Here is a 20,922-nt window from a genome sequence, read left to right as displayed (position 1 = left end):
TGCTGGACTACCTGGACTCTGGTCTGATCCAGCAGGCTCGTTCTTATGTTCTCACTGCGGACCCTTTGCTACACACGCACCGGGCCAAATCAAGGGTGCAAATGTTGCTGTAACCCGTTTAATTTTTCAGGAAAGAGACCGGCGAAGAGGATGCTCAGCCTAGAAGCCAAAGAAACACGCAGGCCTCTCGACAAAGACTGAAAATGAGCCCGTGCCAGGTTTTCACACGCACAGCTCTGTCCGATGGCATGTTCCAGTGGAGGCGTTGGTCCAATCCCGCTCACCCCCCGCCCCCCCAAAAATTAAGTCACAGCACAATGTCACAAAAAAGTTCACTCGTGGCACCAGAGGTGAATTGAGGGGAAATGGCACCCGGAGACAACTCCTTCTCCGGGCACCCCACAGCCCCGTGCTCAGGGGTGTGGCCCCACCCTTTGAGCCCCGCCCCCCAGCCTCAGTGCAGGCCCGCTTTCAAAAGCCAGCTTGCACAGAGGCCAGGGGGACGGGGCCACGAAAGCCGGCCTGCACAGAGGCTGGGGGGGCGGGGCTCACGTGACCAAAAGGCGTGTGCCAGGGGACATGGGTGACCCCATGTTCCTATAGGCCAGTGATGGTGAACCTTTGGCACTCCAGATGTTATGGACTACAATTCCCATCAGCCCCTGCCAGCATGGCCAATTGGCCATGCTGGCAGGGGCTGATGGGAATTGTAGTCCATAACATCTGGAGTCCCAAAGGTTTGCCACCACGGCTATAGGCTGTACGGAGAGGTGGGATCCAGCAGGTTCTCACCAGTTCCCGAGAGTGGGTTACTAATTACTTGTGTGTGCCGAGAGGGGGTTACTCACTGGGTCCGCTTTTCCGTTAGAAATCCCTTTAGGTCCAAAAACCATAAAGTCCTGCTGTTTCCTATGTGGCTGGTTAGCGAAGTAGAAAACGGGATCATTCTCCCTGTGGGGCTGTTTTAAAAACATGTTTTAGAAATATGGTCAAGTTCCTTGTTTAAGGAAAGTCTCCTTCTTTTGATTTGTACAAACAAAATTAAGTATTTGAAAGTATGAAGTATTTGACAGGCAGTCAATTAGAGGAGAAGTAGTTGTTTCTGTTGGCAGCAGACGATAGGACTTGCTAGAATGAGTTTAAATGATGGACAGAAAGATACCAGCTGGAAATTAGGAACTTTTTTTTTTTACAGTAAGAGGTTTTTTACAGTAGCAGAGAAATTATTAATGCCCCGCCCCCGGAATGCCCGGCCACGCCCCCGTCGTGCCCCGCCCAGCCCCATTGGCGCTACGCCACTGTTTGAATCCCACCACCATGGGAACCTGTGGCTAACATTTTTGGATCCCGCCACTGGCTGTCCGCCTCTGCGTGGCACCAAAAGATGAGTCCCCTGGCCAATTCCCAGGTGCAAAAGATCACTTCTAAAGTACATGCAAAGCTCTGCTGGCTGTGGTAGGTTTTCCAGTCTGCGTGGCCGTGGTCTGGTCGTTTTTGCTCCCAATTTTTCACCCGCGTCCGGGGCTGGCATCCTCAGAAGCACGTCGCAGTGAGATGCGTTTCCACGGAAACCTTGCTGCATCAAACTAGTGGTCCATCTTGGCCAGTGTCAGGGGGATGTCAGCTGGGTGATTGAGATGCACTCAGATTCCTACCGTGTTTCCCCGAAAATAAGACAGTGTCTTATATTAATTTTTGCTCCCAATGATGCGCTATGTCTTATTTTCAGGGGACGTCTTATTTTTCTGTGTTCTGTTCGTCGGACGTGCTTCCAAACAAAAACTTCGCTACGTCTTACTTTCGGGGGATGCCTTATATTTCGCACTTCAGCAAAACCTCTACTATGTCTTATTTTCAGGGGATGTCTTATATTCGGGGAAACAGGGTATGTAACCGATTGAAGTAACCAATGCTGATCTGAGAGATATGTAACCAACCTGCTGTATGTAAACCACTGCCATCTGTGCATTCTTTCATTGATCTTCACTTTATGGCTTCACATGCTTTGTCGGAAATTGGCTTCCCCTCACACCGCTGTCCCGTGAGAAAAGAATTACATCCATTATCTCATATGGGCAAGAAGCCAAGCGGCTCTCCTCGCTATCTATTGCCGACCTTGGGGCTCTATCGGCTCTGAATTCGCTATCTATTGCCGACCTTGGGGCTCTGAATTCGCTATCTATTGCCGACCTTGGGGCTCTATCGGCTCTCCTCGCTATCTATTGCCGACCTTGGGGCTCTATCGGCTTTTCATGAATTCTTGGGAAACCAGGAGGGGAGCTTTCAGCGGGGGATAAAGGGGACCTGGAACGCCAGCTTTGCCAGAACTGGTTTTCACCAAGTATGGTTCTTCGATACCTCATCAATAAATGCTGCTGATTGATACTTCAGAGTCAGTTGATTGGCTAAAGGTTTCGAGACCTGACAGCCAGCAACTGACCAGTTGCCCTAGAGCACAGGTGTCAAACTCGCGGCCCTCCAGATGTTATGGACTACAGTTCCCATCATCCCCTGCCAGCATCATGCCAGCAGGGGATGATGGGAACTGTAGTCCATAACATCTGGAGGGCCGCGAGTTTGAATCCTATGTCCTAGAGGACCAACAACATGACATGGAGGCTGAGTCCTTTCCCACACCGTGTCTCAGAGGTTGATTACCTGGATATGGAAGTTCCCTTTACTCACCATGTCTAGCACAGATGGACTTCTCCTCCACGAATCTGTCTAACCTCCTTTTACAGACATCTTGTCGTAGGCAGACCCCTCAGGAACCCACAGACAGTCTACAGACTGTCCAACCAACAGACAGGAACCAACAGATCAGCGGTGGTGAACCTTTTTGAGACCGAGTGCCCAAAGTGCAACCCAAAACCCACTTATTTACCGCGAAGTGCAAACACGGCAATTTAACCTGAATACTGAGGTTTTAGTTTAGAAAAAATGGCTGGCTCCGAGGCGTGCGTTACTCAGGAGTAAGCTTGGCGGTAGTTGGTGGCTTTGCTTTGAAGCAACCGTGAAACGCTTCCAACGGGTGAATCATGACCTTAGGAGGGTTTACTCAGAAGCAAGCCCATTGCCAGCAACCAAGCTTTCTCCCAGATAAAGAATCACGCTTTAATGTATTGTCGAAGGCTTTCACGGCCAGAATCACTGGGGTGCTGTGTGGTTTCCGGGCTGTATGGCTGTGTTCTAGCAGCATTCTCTCCTGACATTTCGCCTTCATGAAGATGCCAGCCACAGATGCAGGTGAAACGTCAGGAGAGAATGCTGCTAGAACACGGCCATACTCCCTTGCTCCAACCCTAGGCTCCACAATCACTGATAGTTCTTCCTATGAAAATCAGTGGGGTTTATCAGCACTTAATAGGGTTACCTACACTGCTTCCCCAAAACTAGGTCTTAGGTTTAATGCTAATAATTGAACCCAGCGGCCCAGGCCAGCCTAGATGTGTGTGGGGGAGCACTCTGTTTGCGCATGCCCACAGAGAGGGCTCTGAGTGCCACCTCTGGCACCCGTGCCATAGGTTGGCACCACTGGTCTGGATACAGTTGTATTGTATTATTAGATTTATATAGCACCCACCCCCGAAGGGCTCAGTTCTTAGCAGGCTCAGCCGTTTGATGGATGCACAGTCTGGAACCAAGGTGAGGCTAGAAGCAGAATCAGTGACCTGCAAACTGAACTACAATGGTGCTGCCACAAGCTAGCTCACCTGCAACCTCTCTTTTATAGCCAGGCTCCCATTCACCAGCCTCCCTTGCTTTTTATGGTGGTCGTCTGGAACACACTATTGAATTATATGTATAGATGGTGGGGGCTGTCACCAAAAAGGCCCTCTTTCACGAACCCACAGGACAAGCTTATTTGATTGGTGGGGCAGTCTCCTTGCAAACCTAATTCCTGGGCCGTAAGGTGTGAGAGAAGGCAGCCTTTCAAATACCCTAACCCCAAAGCCACGTAGTTGAGCTACAAACCCCTAGGGGCTCTGTGTGTGTGCACGTGTGCGATATGCGCCTTCGAGTCACTTCCAACTTAAGGCGACCCGATTAAACAGCAATTAGAACTAATCAATTAATTATGAATTAATGACCTCCTAAACCATCCCATCGTTAACAGCCTTGCTCAGATCTTGCAAACTGATCTTGCAAAACAATCTCACTTCTATGTATTGTCGAAGGCTTTCACGGCCGGAATCACTTGGGTGCTGTGTGGTTTCTGGGCTGTGTGGCCGTGTTCTAGCAACATTCTCTCCTGACGTTTCGCCTGCATCTGTGGCTGGCATCTTCAGAGGTCTCTACTCTATGAGCTACTCTATGAAACTTGGGTGCTGCGTGGTTTCTGGGCTGTATGGCCGTGTTCTAGCAGCATTCTCTCCTGACGTTTCGCCTGCATCTGTGGCTGGCATCTTCAGGGAGTCTCTACTCTATGAGCTACTCTATGAAACTGGGGTGCTGTGTGGTTTCCGGGCTGTATGGCCGTGTTCTAGCAGCATTCTCTCCTGACGTTTCGCCTGCATCTGTGGCTGGCATCTTCAGAGGTCTCTACTCTATGAGCTACTCTATGAAACTGGGGTGCTGTGTGGTTTCCGGGCTGTATGGCCGTGTTCTAGCAGCATTCTCTCCTGATGTTTCACCTGCATCTGTGGCTGGCATCTTCAGAGGATCCTCTGAAGATGCCAGCCAGATGATCCTCTGAAGATGCCAGCCGCAGATGCAGGCAAAACATCAGGAGAGAATGCTGCTAGAACACAGCCCTGCTAGAATACAGCCCAGAAACCACACAGCACCCAATCTCACTTCTTCCTGCCATTCGTTGTACCTTCAGAAACAGCAACGCGGGGACATAATGTCCACACAGGTGCAACCTGAAAATTATCCCAGGGATGTGTCCTCCCGGTCGAGGAAAAACCGCAAGATAAAAAACTCGCTTGGATTCCGAGTAGTAGGAACATTTGCTTTTTTTTTTTAATTCAGAAATTTTAAATTACATTATGCAATAACGTCAAGTCTATTTTACAAGTTTTAACGGGTGGGGGCAGGAGTCGGCGTGGGGACCGGTTAGGCAAAAATCAGGAACGAGACGAAATGGATTTTTTTTAACCCCCCAAAAAAGAAGAAGAAGAGGAGGAGACAGGAGGAGGGATTACAGGTTAAGTACAAGAGAAGTTAACTTAAAAGTAGGAAAATCGAGGAAACGTAACACCTGCCCAAAAAAAAGCAAGAGAGAAAAATAAGGAGCGGAATCCGGTTACTAAGATTCCAAGATCTATAAAGGTTTTTTTTTTTAAAAAAGAACAACAAACTAAACAGTTTACAGTCTTGATCCTTCATAACCATGTTCTTCCCCTTGTTTGAGACGTGCGGTCCTTAACACCTCCCCGAAAATCCTGAGCAGACCGTGGCACGTCAAAACGGCCCAGACTGCTCCGTCTGGTCAGGAGGAGGAGGACGACCGAGGACACGCAAACGTCACACCAACCAGGGCTCCGGGGTCCCCGCCTAAAGGAACCGTCTTCCGCGGGATGCTGTTGGATGGGGTGGGGGGTTCTTCCGTGCCAGAGACCAGCAGAAGGGGGAGGGGGGAAACTAAACCAGGCCTCTTCTCTCTCCGCCCCCCCGCCCGCCCCCCCGGGGCCTTCTCTCAAACGTAGAACAGTCTTACTCTGGAAGTGCTTACGAGGAGGTCGTCGTCAAAAAACTTGGTTTCTATGATAACGTTTCCGCTGCAGAGAAGGAAAAGAAAGGGAGGACGTCAGAGGAGAACCAGTGGGGAATAAGAGAAGAGTTGACAGCAGGCCGCCTGGTAAAACCAGTGGGGAATAAGAGAAGAGTTGACAGCAGGCCGGCTGGATAAGCAGCATGACATCATAGAGTTGGAAGGGGCTGTGGAGGTCATCCACTCCCTGCTCAATGCAGCATCAACTCATAGAATCATAGAGTTGGAAGAGACCAGAAGGGCCATCCAGTCCAACCCCCTGCAATGCAGGGATGCACAATCAAAGCACTCCTGACAGATGGCCAGCCAGCCTCTGTTGAAAAACCTCCAAAGAAGGAGACTCCACCACACTCCGAGGGAGTGAATTCCACTGTCAGACAGCCCTGATTGTCAGGAAGTTCTTCCTGATGTTTATGTGGAATCTCTTTTCCTGCACCTTGAACCCATTACTCCTGGTCCTAGTCCAGTGATGGCGAACCTTTTCAAGACCGAGTGCCCAAATTGCAACCCAAGACCCACTTATTTATCGCAAAGTGCCAACATGGCAATTTAACCTGATTACTGAGGTTTTAGTTTAGAAAAAACGGTTGGTTCCAAGGCGTGCATTACTCAGGAGTAAGCTTAGTGGTAGTCGGTGGCTTTGCTTTGAAGCAATCGTGCAACTCTTCCAACGGGTGAATCACGACCCTAGGAGGGTTTACTCAGAAGCAAACCCCATTGCCAGCAACTGAGCTTGCTCCCAGGTAAAGGATTGCGCTGTGGTTCTTCGTATGAAAATCAGTGGGGTTTAACAGTGTTTAACAGGGTTACCTACACTGCTTCCCCAAAACTAGGTCTTAGGTTTAATGCTAATAATCGAGCCCAGAGGCCCAGGCCAGCCTAGATGTGTGTGGGGGGCACTCTGTTTGTGTGTGCCCATAGAGAGGGCTCTGAGTGCCACCTCTGGCACCCGTGCCATAGGTTCGTCACCACTGTCCTAGTCTCTGGAGTGGCAGAAAACAAGCTTGCTCCCTCACCAACTTGACATCCCTTCAAATATCTCAACAGGGCTACCATGTCACCTCTTGACCTTCTCTTCATCAAACTAAACATCCCCAGCTCCCGAAGTCTTTCTTCGCAGGGCGTGGATTCCAGACCTAGAGCATTTCTGACCAGTGCTTTGATTGTGTCTTCCATTACCCTATAATGCTCTGAACGTTTCCCAAATTGTACTCATTAGTGCTAGCTTTCGTTTGGTTTTCAGAAGAAGGGAAGAGTTTTGGATTTATATCCCCCCTTTCTCTCCTATAGGAGACTCAAAGGGGCTGACAATCTCCTTGCCCTTCCCCCCTCACAACAAACACCCTGTGAGGTAGGTGGGGCTGAGAGAGCTCCGAGAAGCTGTGACTAGCCCAAGGTCACCCAGCTGGCGTGTGTGGGAGTGCACAGGCTAATCTGAATTCCCCAGATAAGCCTCCACAGCTCAGGCGGCAGAGCGGGGAATCAAACCCGGTTCCTCCAGATTAGATACACGAGCTCTTAACCTCCTACGCCACAACAAACACCCTGTGAGGCAGGTGGGGCTGAGAGAGCTCCGAGAAGCTGTGACTAGCCCAAGGTTCCTGGGCCTTAAGGCTGAATGTATTTTATTTATTTTATTTATTTGTTAAATTTATAGGCCGCCTCACCCCCGAAGGGCTCGAGGCGGCTCACAATATGGCTGTTCTCTAAGACAGCAAATCAATACAACACAAAACTTAAACCCATTAAAAACTTAAGCAGCAGTTACTAACAATAAATATAGATTAAAACAACAGAAGTATACACGTAGTGCCTGCTTTACCCGCCCTAACCGTGGTTGGGTTCACATGCAATGTCAAAGGCATTTAGCAACAACCCACCCCACCCCCACCCCCAATTCTACGTAGCTTTTCTTCGCCGGGGGTTTCAGGGGGAACGACTCACGTTAGGACGTTAGCGGGCATCATCTGAGACTCTGGTGCCGCCTCTATCAAGGACTGCCAGGTGTTTGTGGAGTTGGGGATCACAAAGCCAAACTCGAAGAACCATTCTGCAAAGAGAGGAACAGAGAAAGAGATGGTGCCAGCACTGTCCAGTTTCCCCTCCTTTCCCACCATTGGTGCCCATCTAGGCGACTGTCTGCCGAGAAACCTCCCTCTGCGGTTAAAACAAAGCTGTACAGTGTAGAGCCGTGGTGGCGAACCTTTGGCACTCCAGATGTTTATGGACTACAATTCCCATCAGCCCATCAATTGGCCATGCTGGCAGGGGCTGATGGGAATTGTAGCCCATAACATCTGGAGTGCCAAAGGTTCGCCACCACTGGCCTAGAGCAGCAGACTGCAACCTGTGGTTCTCCAGATGTTCATGGACTACAAGTCCCATCAGCCCCTGCCAGCATGCCCAATTGGCCAATTGCTCAATTGGCCATGCTGGCAGGGGCTGATGGGAATTGTAGTCCACAACATCTGGAGTGCCAAAGGTTCGCCACCACTGGCCTAGAGCAGCAGTCTGCAACCTGTGGCTCTCCAGATGTTCATGGACTACAATTCCCGTCATCCCCTGCCAGCATGGCCAATTGCTCAATTGGCCATGCTGGCAGGGGATGATGGGAACTGTAGTCCATGAACATCTGGAGAGCCACAGGTTGCAGACCCCTGGTCTAGACGCATTCAGCAGCTTCCTGGGCCACCTTCCCCAACAGTAACACAGAGAGAATCCACACAAAGTTGCGTAAGTAATAGCAAAACCATAGTCAGGGCAACGGACAGCCAAAAACCACCAGTCGGCTGCTTGATATATTCAATCTTGCAAAACAGCAGAGGCCTTTTCCAAAAGATCTCAGACAGGCCATTCATTTTCACTAAGAGCGGCCAAAGGAAACCTAGCCAAGAAATGCATTTCCGAAGGGCATTTGCTAAGTCCTCTCCATGCTGGAAAACTCTACGATCTGCACTCACAAAGAGTGTGGTTCGTCCTAATAAAAAGGTATCAGAATACAGCTGATCTGGGGCGCTCTTCCAAGGATTAATGTGGCTAACTAAAGTTCTGAGAAATGTCACATTTAGCCATCCAAGAACAGGACTCTACACCTGAAGGGCAGGGAGCAGTCCTTTCCACACAGACACTTCAAAACGTTTGGAGGCAGGAAAAGAAAATGTTCCCTCTGAAGACTTCTGCAGAGTTCTTACCCCCACGTTTTATTTCCAGCCGGAAAACGTTGCAAATGCATCAAGATCGGCGATTCTTTTGCGGAAATGTTTTCACTTGCTGTGCGGTCTTTGAAAGACATTTCCGATGCCTCCCTGCAGCCCCCAGATTTCTTCCTTGGTGCCATTTTCTGAGCTTGTTCTGTTCCATCGCACCTGTTTATTTTTGTCAGTTTTTTTAAAAAATTGTGTGGGGGGTGTGTGTGTGAAATCTACAATGCATTGATCACACGAGCTATGGAGAACTGGGGCATAGAAGCATTAAATCCACTAAAAGTTTTTTTTTAAAAAAACACCCCAAAAATCACAAAATGGTGGCCAGTACTTGTTTTGAGGGGGTGAGCGCAGACAAACTAGATTGGGGGGGGGGGGGGGCAAAAACATTTTGCAGACATTTTCAGTGATTTGTGCGGCAAAACCTGGTTCTTAATACCAACAAGACAAAGGAGCTTGTAGTGGACTATAGAAGGAATAGCTCAGAAATTCAGCCCTTGACTATAAGTGGAGATCAAGTAGAGCGGGGGGCTAGTTTTACATTTCTGGGCGTCATGATTAAAGAGGACTTGACCTGGGGCATTCAGACTGCCGCGGTGGTTAAGAAGGCCCAGCAAAGACTGTACCATCTGAGACTGTTAAGGAAACAACAACTGAATGGAAAACTCCTGGTGTCCTTTTACCGCTGTGCTATAGAGAGTGTCTTAACCTACTGCATCTGTGTATGGTTCTCCAGTTGCTCAGTGGCCAATAGGAAGGCGCTCCAAAGGGTGATCACTACTGCACAGAGGATTATTGGCTGCCCTCTCCCCTCCTTGGAAGAACTCTATCATTCCCGAAGCCTAAAGAAAGCCCAACATATTCTGAGAGACACGTCTCATCCGGCACACTCTCTGTTTGAACTGTTACCACCCGGCAGACGATACAGGTCTATCAAAACTAGGACAAAGAGGCTTAGAGACAGCTTCTACTCTAAAGCTGTGGCGATGCTGAACTCTGCGGCTTCGTGTTGATGTGTTTGGGGCTGTGTAGGGATGGGTGGAGGAAGGGGAAAGTGAGGAGGGGGTATGAGTCTGAAATTGTGGGCATCGAGGAATGCTGCTGTAAGTTTCGTTGTGTGTGCACAATGACAATAAAATGCTTATGCTTAAAAGCTATCCTCGTGAGACACTGCTTCTATAAGTGTGCGAGAAGGAGGTGTTCTCCCATCCCTGGGTAATTCTTTCCAATTTGGACCTTGCTGACTTCTTGTCTAGTGCACCAGCGACTTCCCCAGTTCCATTAGGTCTAGCAAAATCAGCACTGTGTGCTCAGACTGGAAAGAGCTCTCCAGGGTTTTGGGTTGGGGTTTTCCACATCACCTGTAACCTAGTCCTTAACTGGAGACACCGGGAATCGAACCTGGTAGCTTCTGCAGGCAGAACAGGGGCTCTACCACTGAGCCACAGTTCCTCCCAAGGGACCAGTTTCTTTCATTCTGTAAAGGTTTTTGTTCACTAAATGGGTAATTATATAACAAAGGTCTGCAACCTGTGGCTCTCCAGATGTTCATCAGCCAGGGACTGATGGGAATTGTAGTCCACGAACATCTGGAGAGCCACAGGTTGCAGACCCCTGTTATATAAGAACAGATCTTGGTGGGGAAGACTTAAATGTTCACTCATGTAAGCTACTGACTTGCTCCAAAAATAGAAACGCGGTTTGATATACTGGGGTTGTTTGCAGATTCTGGCAGAACCAGCTGTTCCCCTCGTACCCAAGTATCTACCAATAAAGGCTTCTTAACCTTCAAGTTCCAGAGTCTCATTTGGATCACACATCCGGGTTTGACAACAGGCTTCAACTATCAGCCAGAGTACATTTGAAGTTCGATAAAAACCTGCCATTATCCTCTCTCTCTCTCTCTCTCAAGCCCAGTCACACTGCCCATCGCCTGGACCCTCACAGATCCAAACGGTACCTTCTAGACATTGTCCTTTGAAATACACTTTCTGTTCCAGGCGGAATTTCTCCATCTGTTCTGACGAGGAGAAGTTGAGCTCCCGAGAGACGGCTTTGCATTTCAGGATTTTCTTAGGGACTCGAGCTGATGGAGAGGAAAGCAAGAAAAGCATAATTATTACTCAAGAGGAATAAGACAAGCAAAGGATTTGAAGCATGGGGACGGACGTGGGAGAGGGCTCTGTCAGAGTCAGGCAGTGGGAAAAAGAGCCATTTGCATTGGTTAACAAGTGTTAAGGGTGCAGTTTGCAAGTGTAATATACCTGTGGAATGTGTCATTTGCATGTGTTATATACCTGTGGAATGTCCCAACCTGGACATTCCACAGGTATATATACTCCACTTGCTTTACCGCCATCAGATCCTCTAAAGATGCCAGCCACAGACACAGGTGAAACGTCAGGAGAAAATGCTACTGGAACACAGCCACACAGCCCAGAAACCACACAACACCCTAGTGATTCTGGCCGTCAAAGTCTTTGACAAGGCCTTAAACTCTATGCTGGGGACAATTAGGAAAGGAATTGAGAATAAAACTGCAAGGATTGTCATGCCCTTATATAAAGCCGTGGTGCGGCCGCACTTGGAGTCCTGTGTTCAGTTCTGGTCGCCGCATCTCAAAAAGGAGATCGAAGAGATAGAAAAAGTGCAGAGAAGGGCAACGAGGATGATTGAAGGATTAGAGCACCTTCCCTATGAGGAGAGGCTGCAGCGTTTGGGACTCTTTAGTTTGGAGAGGGAGAGCGTCTGAGGGGATAGGAGTTGAAGGTCTATAAAATTATGCGTGGGGGTAGAAAATGTTGACCCGAGAGAAATTTTTTCTCTCTTTCTCCACAATCACCTAGAACCAGGGGGGGCATTCATTGAGAAATGCTGGGGGAAAAGAATTAGAGAGACGAATAAAAGGGAAACCCATTTCTTCGCTTGGCGTGTGATTGGTGTTTGGAATATGCTGCGACAGGAGGTGGTGATGGCCACTAACCTGGATAGCTTTAAAAGGGGCTTGGACAGATTTATGGAGGAGAAGTCGATCTATGGCTACCAATCTTGATCCTCCTTGATCTCAGATTGCAAATGCCTCAGCAGACCAGGTGCTCAGGAGCAGCAGCAGCAGAAGGCCATTGCTTTCATCTCCTGCAGGTGAGCTCCCAAAGGCACCTGGTGGGCCACTGCGAGTAGCAGAGGGCTGGACTAGATGGACTCTGGTTTGATCCAGCAGGCCAGTTCTTATGTTCTTATGTTCTTAAACTGTTGACACTTCTTGACTGGAACGATGCCTCTCGAGCCCACTGTGACCGTAGGGATGCTTTATCAGTCTGCAAGAACAGCATATACCCAACCTGTAAGATCAGATCCTAAAATCAGTCTGCACAGAGAAGAGCGGGCAAAGGCAATTTCAGAAACCCGGCAATTTCAGAAAATGAGAGAATAAGGGCCGGCAAGGCAGTTATTCAGCTCCCAGCCCTTCCTGCTCAGCAGGGATATTATCAAATTATCTTGGTTGCCGAGTCCATCCGATAGGCTTTAATGATATTTTTGAGCCTCTTAACGACTCGCTGTCAGTTGCTAAGCAGGTTATGCGCCCGGCGATTTTCTGCAAAAAGCACGGGAGGGTCAAGCAAGCAAAGAGAGCTGAACGCTAAAGTGGATCTTGATAAAAGGAGCAAAAAGCCAGATTAATGGCTTGTCAGGGCATTTCCTCCATCTGGCTGCGCATTTCCAGTCATGAGTCAGGGAGGCTCTCGGGCCCAATCAGCGAAAGACATCCTGCGCTAAGCGATGGGGAGGAGAAACCGCCGCGGGCAGGGCAGGAGAGACAACACTTGTGAGGCGCAGAGCCAGGATCGGCCACCTGCAGCCAGGTGCCGCCGAACGTGCTCTCGCAGGCTCTCCAAAGTCCACCAACGTGTCTCGTCAAAAGAAGAAAAACGGATTCTCGGGATCTCTTACTAGTGAAGGCATAACTAAGTCTGAATTGAACATGTCATGCCCCTAGAATGGGTGTGTTCCAACTCTGGCGCTTCAGATGTTCATGGACTACCATTTCCACCTTATGAGGAGAGGCTGCAGCATTTGGGACTCTTTAGTTTGGAGAGGAGATGGCTGAGGGGGGATATGATTGAAGTCTATGAAATTATGCCTGGGGTAGAAAATGTGGACAGAGAGAAATTTTTCTCTCCTTCTCACAATACTAGAACCAGGGGGCATTCAATGAAAATGCTGGGGGGAAGAATTAGGACTAATAAAAGGAAACACTTCTTCACACAACGTGTGATTGGTGTTTGGAATATGCTGCCACAGGAGGTGATGATGGCCACTAACCTGGATAGCTTTAAAGGGGGCTTGGACAGATTTATGGAGAAGTCGATCTCTGGCTCCCAATCTTGATCCTCCTTGATCTGAGATTGCAAATGCCTTAGCAGACCAGGTGCTCGGGAGCAGCAGCAGCAGAAGGCCATTGCTTTCACCTCCTGCATGTGAGCTCCCAAAGGCACCTGGTGGGCCACTGCGAGTAGCAGAGAGCTGGACTAGATGGACTCTGGTCTGATCCAGCAGGCTCGTTCTTATGTTCTTATGATTTATGGGGCAACTGACGCTTCAGATTTTGCCAGCTGGCCACAGCCGAGCACTTCCAGCATGGTGTAGTGGTTAACAGCAGGTGTACTCTAATCTGGAGAACTGGGTTTGATTCCCCATTCTGCCACTTGAGCTGTGGAGGCTTATTTGGGGAACCAGATTAGCTTGTGCTTTCCAACACATGCCAGCTAGGTGACCTTGGGCTAGTCACAGTTCTTCGGTGCTCTCTGAGCCCCACCTACCTCACAGGGTGTTTATTGTGAGGGGGGGAAGGGAAAGGAGTTCGTAAGCCCCTTTGAGTCTCCTTACAGGAGAAAAAGGGGGGATATAAATACAACTCTTCTTCTTCCACAATGCCAAGAACAGCAGAAGCAGAGACGGTGACCTCCCCTTCTTAATTTCCTTACTGGGAGAGGTCCAGCAAGTGTAGAGCAATAAATTAAGTTGCCTGGCAGTACCAGATGCCTTCTATCTATTGGCTATCCCTGCAGCCACCTTGAAAATGCTTTCAAAATGGACTTTTTCAGGCGTCGCCTTGCTTTATTTTCATGTTCATTTAATTTTTAAAAAAATTATAATTTCGAGGTTGACCTCCCCAAACAAAGAAGATGCGTTCCGTGAATCGTTCACGCTGGCAGAAAAACCCGTTGCTGGTTAAAACAAAATTAATTTCACAACAGCCCTGAACCCATTTGCTTTTGTCTTTTGCATAAATAGCTGGCCCGTTGGAAGATTAGAGCTTTGTGTTGTGGTTATTTTAAACAAAAGTTAATGTTTCAAAAACCTTTGACAGCTAATTATGGCTCAACCCCCCCCCCCCCCCCGCAATCAGAGGTGTGGGTTTTGACCTTTAAGGCCTTACATGGCCTGAGACCCTTGTACCTTAGAGACCACATTATCCCATATGCCCCTACTCGACCTCTGTGTTCGGCAGAGGCCAATTTGCTGGTGGTCCCTGACCCCTCGGTGATGCGGCTGGCCTCCACACGGCAATGGCCGAGGGCAGCTTTACAGCCTCTGGCCTGCCCTGAGTGGGAGTTTCACCTCTCCCTCCCGGACTGTCCCACGGCCCTGCAGGTTCTTGGTGAATTCACTTGGAGGAGCCTGCAAGACTGAGTTGTTCCGCCGGGCCTTTGGAGTGTCCAGTTGCTGAGTAGGGTGCCCCCCCTTACCCTCTTACTCACTTACTTTTACCATTCTATTTTGTTTACATCTACATTACCTTCCTAGGGGAGGAGTCGGCTGTTCCCTCGCTTTTTGGGGAGGCTTTTTAATAAATTGGGTTATGGGACGCCTGTTAATTTTGTATTGACCGCTGTTTTTAATGGTTTTAATGGATTTTAGTAAATGTAATAATTGTTTATTTATAAACTGTATATATGTTGATGTTGTTGTTGCACGCCTAAGAATTTGCCCAGAGGGATGGGGTAGGTCTACAAATCTAAACAACAAAGAAAGAAAGAAAGAAAGAAAGAAAGAAAGAAAGAAAGAAAGAAAGAAAGAAAGAAAGAAAGAGAAAGAGAAGAAGAGAGAAGAAGAGAGAAGAAGAGAAGAAGAGAAGAGAAGAAATAAGTGAATTCCTCTCATACAACCAATGCAGTTCATTGTAGTTATAATAGGAGGGACATCCGGGGACAAACACCCCAGGCACCCTGCGATTCAAGGTCATATGGGAATCCCCCACTCACAGCACACTTCTGAGAGTAAAGTGGGTGTGGGGTGGGGCATTAATTGCCCCTACCACAGGAGGTCTTGAGGGGCGTGCAGGAGGATAGGGAGGCAGTGCGTAGGTTCCACGTGGCGCAGGAGGCGCCATTTTGCCCCACTAAGCCTCTGTATCTTCCTGAAGAAGGCAAAGGAGTGCCCTGATAGATTTGATCAGGATCCACTTCATTCCACACACGAAGAAGAAGAAGAAGAAGGAGGAGGAGGAGGAGGAGGAGGAGCAGGAGCAGGAGCAGGAGGACCAGGAGGAGGAGGAGGAGCAGGAGGAGGAGGAGAAGAAGAGGAGTTTGGATTTATATCCCCCATTTCTCTCCTGCAGGAGACTCAAAGGGGCTTACAATCTCCTTGCCCTTCCCCCCTCACAACAAACACCCTGTGAGGTGGGCAGGGCTGAGAGAGCTCCGAGAAGCTGTGACTAGCCCAAGGTCACCCAGCTCGAGTGTGTGGGAGTGCACAGGCTAATCTGAATTCCCCAGAGAAGCCTCCACAGCTCAGGCGGCAGAGCTGGGAATCAAACTCGGTTCCTCCAGATTAGATACACGAGCTCTTAACCTCCTACGCCACTGCTGCTCCTTGCAAGAATCCTTGCCTCCAGCAAGTGCTAGGCGGTCCACTAAAAACTGTCCAGCAGTTCACTGGTGACCTGCAATCTACTTGCTAGAGCAGGATTCCCCAACATGGTGCTCACAGGCACCCACTAGTACCTGTCAATCCTTCCAGAAAGTGGACGGGACCATTGTAAGGCAAGGTTTGTTACTGGCAGTCCTCATGCAAAGGAAAGAGTTTTTCACAGTGGCAGAGCGGCAGAGAATGTCATTTTTGCCTACGCTAAACCGTCAGAGGCTCAGATGGTGCTACGAACCACCATCTGCCGCATGTTCGGCAACCCCGAACAAGGCTGGAGGTTCATGCCGATCCCTTTCCCACCCCCGCCTGTCACCAAGTAGAGGCTCGGAACGGCCGGCTGCTGGTGGTGTTCTAGGCTGTTGAGAGGCATGTCAAGGTAAGACGTGTTTCTCTCCGTAACGCAGCGTGCGGCGATTTGTATAGCTGGGTCTCTGTTTCGTTCACCTCTCAGGTGGGAGTGTTGTGAGACGCCTGTGCGTGTGTCTGGCTGGAGTTTATTTTTAATTAAGCAAGCCTTTATTGGCATAGACAACAGCACAACAATAATAAAAAACGGATTAAAAAGCATATACAAAACAGGAAATAAATGTTAGGTTGAAGGAAATCTACTGGCGTTTAGTAATTTCCAGGAGAAAGTCCGCCACTATCATACAGAGAGAAGGATCAGGGTTGTCCAACAAGTAGTGTAATCTAATTAAATCGGGGAGATGGGGTAAATGTAAAGGAGTAAGATTCACATACTTGGATCTGATTTCCTGGAATCTGAGACAGTGTAGTAATTGGTGGGCCAGAGATTCAACTGAGCCATTGTTACATGGGCACAATCTTTTAGCCTTTTCTTGCTTATTAAATCTGCCAGGCAACAAGGCAGAAGGCATAGCATTAAACCTGGCGAGCATTATGGCTCTCCTTTGAGCAGGGTTTATTAAGCCATACAGGTAGTGTGCCAAGTGGCCCCGTTCAAATGGGAGAGAAAAATACAGGGGGGATACACATTTTCTTGGCTGCGGTGATTAGGGTAGAGAACTCTCTATCCAATAGTTGACCTTTTAATTTCCTATAAGCTTCTGAATAGGACAAAGGGAGAAGTGCATCCACTGACAGTCCAATAGAGGCCATTTTTTCTTCAATTATGGAAAACCAGGGGTTGGAATGGGTGTCAGAGAGCAAACGGTGGACCAGGGAATTACAGTCCGAGAGAAAATGAATTCGCAGCCAGAATCTAAAGGTCCTCAGCCAAGCGGCTGATTCCAAGGAGTTTTGACCTAACCTGGAGTTTATTTGCAGTTGTGACATACAGCGCAGAAAACCCACAATATTGAGCTGATTCTGAGCCCGAACGCTTCCCACAATACACGAACCGGCGCAGAAATACCTTCGTGTTCTACCCCAGGGACGGAGAGGTCTTCGGTTCCTTGCCAGAGAATCTTCCCTGTTTCGGCATCCCGGAGGTTCATCCAATTTCTGTTTGCAAAGCGGTTAAGGAAGACAGAGGGCATTTCTTAAATCTACCGACTACGTTTCCTGGCCCATCCCGACACGATCGAGTCTAAGGCATCTGTTTCGAAAGCGACCGATGAAAACCTCGGGAGAGTTCTCTGCACAGACGTTTCCCAGAACGAAGACGTGGCCGCCGATTCAAATTCACCGTGATGTTTTACTGCACAGGTGTCAAACTCGCGGCCCTCCAGATGTTATTTATTTTTATTTATTTATTTATTTATTAGATTTTTATACCGCCCTATCCCCGAGGGGCTCTGGGCGGTGTACAACAATAAACATAATAAAATGGCAAAATCTTTAAAAGCTGCGATAAAACAGTAAAAGCTAAGTCTTATAAATACAATACAATAAAATACAATAAAAATACAATAATAAATATAATACAATAAAAATACAATAACAAATATAAATGGCATCCAGCTGCTCTGTATTTGAAATCCTCTCCCCAAAGGGAGATAAGCAGAGTCCCAGATGTAGAGGGGCCATGAGGGCAGAGACCATGAAAGGGGGAGGCACCATCCAAAGCGGCCCGGTTCCTCCAAAGGCCCGGTGGAACAGCTCCGATCTTGCAGGCCCTCGCAGGAACTCACCAAAGATCCCGCGGGGTGAGGACAGTTGGTGGAAGAGCGTTCCACCAGGCGGGGGGCCAGAGGCAGTGAAGGCCCTGGCCCGTGTGGAGGCCAACCGCATCACCCGAGGGCCAGAGGACCACAAAGTAGAGTTGGCCTCAACTGATCCGAAGAGGCCGATTACAAGGGACATATCCAGGGTGTCACGGTCACCGAAGATCTGTGATAGTCCCAGGCAGCGTAAAGGCCTTAACGAGGTCAACACCAACACCTTAAGAAGATGATCCGAGGAACTCTACTGGGAGCCAATGCAGCTGGCGCTGGCACAGGCTGGATGTGTATGTGTTCCCCAGGTAGACTACCCTGTGAACAAGCAGCGCCACGCATGCTGCACCAGTTTTAGTCTCGGATCAAAAGCGCAAAGGGAAGGCCCGCGTAGAAGCGAGTTACAATATGAATCTAATCTGGAGATGACCGTTGCATGGATCACTGTGGCTAAGATCCGCTTGCAGGAGAGGAAGGGGGCCAGCTGCGGGCCTGGCGAAGATGGGGAAAAAAAGGCAACCCGGGTTATATGGGCCACCTGGAGTCTCCATTAGAGAGAGAGCGAATCCAGGTGGACCCCCAGGAAAATAGCGCTTACGGAGGGGGTGAGCGCCAATCATGGCCCCTCCACGGCGGCTACGGAAAAGTCCCACCTCCCCCTTCACGGCCAAGCCAGGGGATCTCCGTCTTCGATGGAGTTCAGATTTTAACCTGCTCTGGTGCAGCAGCCAGCCAGCTGGACCGCCTCCATTACAATGCTGTATTGTGAGAGCGCGCAGAGGCAGAAGCGTGGCTGCTCCCCTCCATCAACAGCATTAGGCCAGGCTGGGTGTCATCTCTGCATATTGATGACAGGAATCAGCCCAAAACTCCCGTTACCAGCTGAGCAAGGGGTCGCATGTAGATGTTAAATAGCAAGCGGGGATAATAATGCCCCTGGGGTACACGCGCACTGGGCGGGCACTTGCCGAGGGGCGGGCCTGATGGGCCCCGCACCTCACTTGCTGATTCCGACCCCGGAGAAACGAGACAATCCACTGAAGGACAGTGCCCCGTACTCCGGAGGCGGCCAGGCGGTGGCAGGGGATGATGGGAACTGTAGTCCATAACATCTGGAGGGCCGCGAGTTTGACACCTATGTTTTACTTTCATTTACAGAAGATGCTTTTGACTTTTAGAAGGCACCTCCTTCAGGGGCCGGTCAAGATGATGGTAGGGTGTCATCAAGTCGCGGCCAACTTTCAGTGACCCTGTAGGGCAGTGATGGCGAACCTATGGCACGGGTGCCAGAGGTGGCACTTAGAGCCCTCTCTGTGGGCATGAACAAACAGAGTTCATCATGCGGGGGATGGAAAATCACTCCCCCCCACACACACATCTAGGCTGGCCTGGGCTGCTAGGTTTATTAGCATTAAACCTAAGACCTAGTTTTGGGGAAGCAGTGTAGGTAACCCTGTTAAGCTGTTAAACCCCACTGATTTGCATGCAAAGAACTAAAGCGCGATCCTTTCCCTGGCAGTAAGCTCGGTTGCTGGCAATGTGGCTGGCTTCTGAGTAAATCCTCCTAGGGTCGTGATTCACCCGTTCAAAGAGTTGCATGATTGCTTCAAAGCAAAGCCAACAACTACCACCAAGCCTACTCCCGAATAACGTATGCCTCAGAGCCAACCATTTTCTCTTAACTAAAACCTCAGTATTCAGGTTAAATTGCCGGGTTGGCACTTTGCGATATATAAGCAGGTTTTGGGTTGCAGTTTGGACACTCGGTCTCAAAAAGGTTCGCCATCACTGCTGTAGGGCAGGGATGTCAAACATGCAGCCCGGGGGCTAGATCCGGCCCCTTGAGAGGACTTCTCAGGCCCACAAGCCAGGCTAGATCAGGAGCAAGGGAGGGGGGTTGCCTCAACTGGCTTGCAGGCCTGATAAACCCTCTCAAATCAGCCGCCCCGCCCTGATGTGGGCTTGCCAGTCCAGAGACACACACACACCCCTGGAGCTGTTCTTGGGCCAGCTGAAGCAGCCACCCCCCCAACCCCCACCTCTTGAGCTGAGCCCAATGTTAGGTGTCAAGCAGTGGTGGGATCCAAATAATTGAAGAAGAAGAAGAAGAGGAGGAGGAGGAGGAGGAGGAGGAGGAGGAGGAGGAGGAGAAGAAGAAGAAGAGGAGGAGGAGGAGTAGTTTGGATTTATATCCCCCCCTTTCTCTCCTGCAGGAGACTCAAAGGGGCTGACAATCTCCTCGCCCTCCCCCCCTCACAACAAACACCCTGTGAGGTAGGTGGGGCTGAGAGAGCTCCGAGAAGCTGTGACTAGCCCAAGGTCACCCAGCCGGCTTGTGTGGGAGTGCACAGGCTAATCTGAATTCCCCAGAGAAGCCTCCAGCAAGCTCAGAAGCTGACAGGAAGCAGAGGAATCAAACTAGAGGTTCCTCCAGATTAGATACACAAGCTCTTAACCTCCTACGCCACTGCTGCTCCTGGTTGTTTACAAGCACCGTTTTAATAACCGGTTCTGCCAAAGCAGTGCGAACCGGCTGAATCCCACCAGTGGTCTCGAGGCTTGAAACAGTAAATGGACTCTGGATTGTCGATCGGAAGTGTTTATGGGAAAGGTAACGCAGCAAAACAAAGCAAAGCCTGAGACAGTATAAATGTCAGTCATAAACAATAATCCCCTGTCTGGCTCCAATACAGAATTAAAAACTCCATTTTAATATAAACATTTTAAAACACATCAATGAACATATAAACTATACATACAATGGACAACAACAACAACAACAATTCGAGACCCCACATACACTTGTGCACAAAAAAAGGGAGAGAGATTCTCTGAACCAATGTATACACAACAAGTATACGCAATGAGCCACTTGGTGGCATCTATTTCTCCTGGGCCATCCTGTGCTGCCCTGCGGATTATCATTGTTGATGAATGAATGTATGTGTATATACTG

General features: G+C 49.2%; 1 protein-coding gene across 1 annotated transcript in view; it reads right to left on the bottom strand.

Moving 5' to 3' along the window:
- Positions 1-4,940: 4,940 nt before the first annotated feature.
- PDE6D (phosphodiesterase 6D) overlaps positions 4,941-20,922 on the bottom strand; it is a 47,928-nt gene continuing 31,946 nt past the window's right edge. Inside the window, exons 2-5 of the mRNA XM_048505516.1 lie at positions 17,225-17,313; positions 10,880-11,005; positions 7,661-7,766; positions 4,941-5,723 (exon numbers count right to left, since the gene is read on the bottom strand). Of these exons, the coding sequence (XP_048361473.1) occupies positions 5,642-5,723; positions 7,661-7,766; positions 10,880-11,005; positions 17,225-17,313 (403 nt within the window). The 3' untranslated portion in view covers positions 4,941-5,641. The remainder of the gene's footprint in view (positions 5,724-7,660; positions 7,767-10,879; positions 11,006-17,224; positions 17,314-20,922) is intronic.

This window comes from Sphaerodactylus townsendi, linkage group LG08 (assembly GCF_021028975.2).
Source record: "Sphaerodactylus townsendi isolate TG3544 linkage group LG08, MPM_Stown_v2.3, whole genome shotgun sequence".
In the NCBI taxonomy this organism is placed as follows: domain Eukaryota; kingdom Metazoa; phylum Chordata; class Lepidosauria; order Squamata; family Sphaerodactylidae; genus Sphaerodactylus; species Sphaerodactylus townsendi.
The sequence above is the reverse complement of the archived record's forward strand: the minus strand, read 5'-3'. Positions and strand labels throughout refer to the sequence as shown.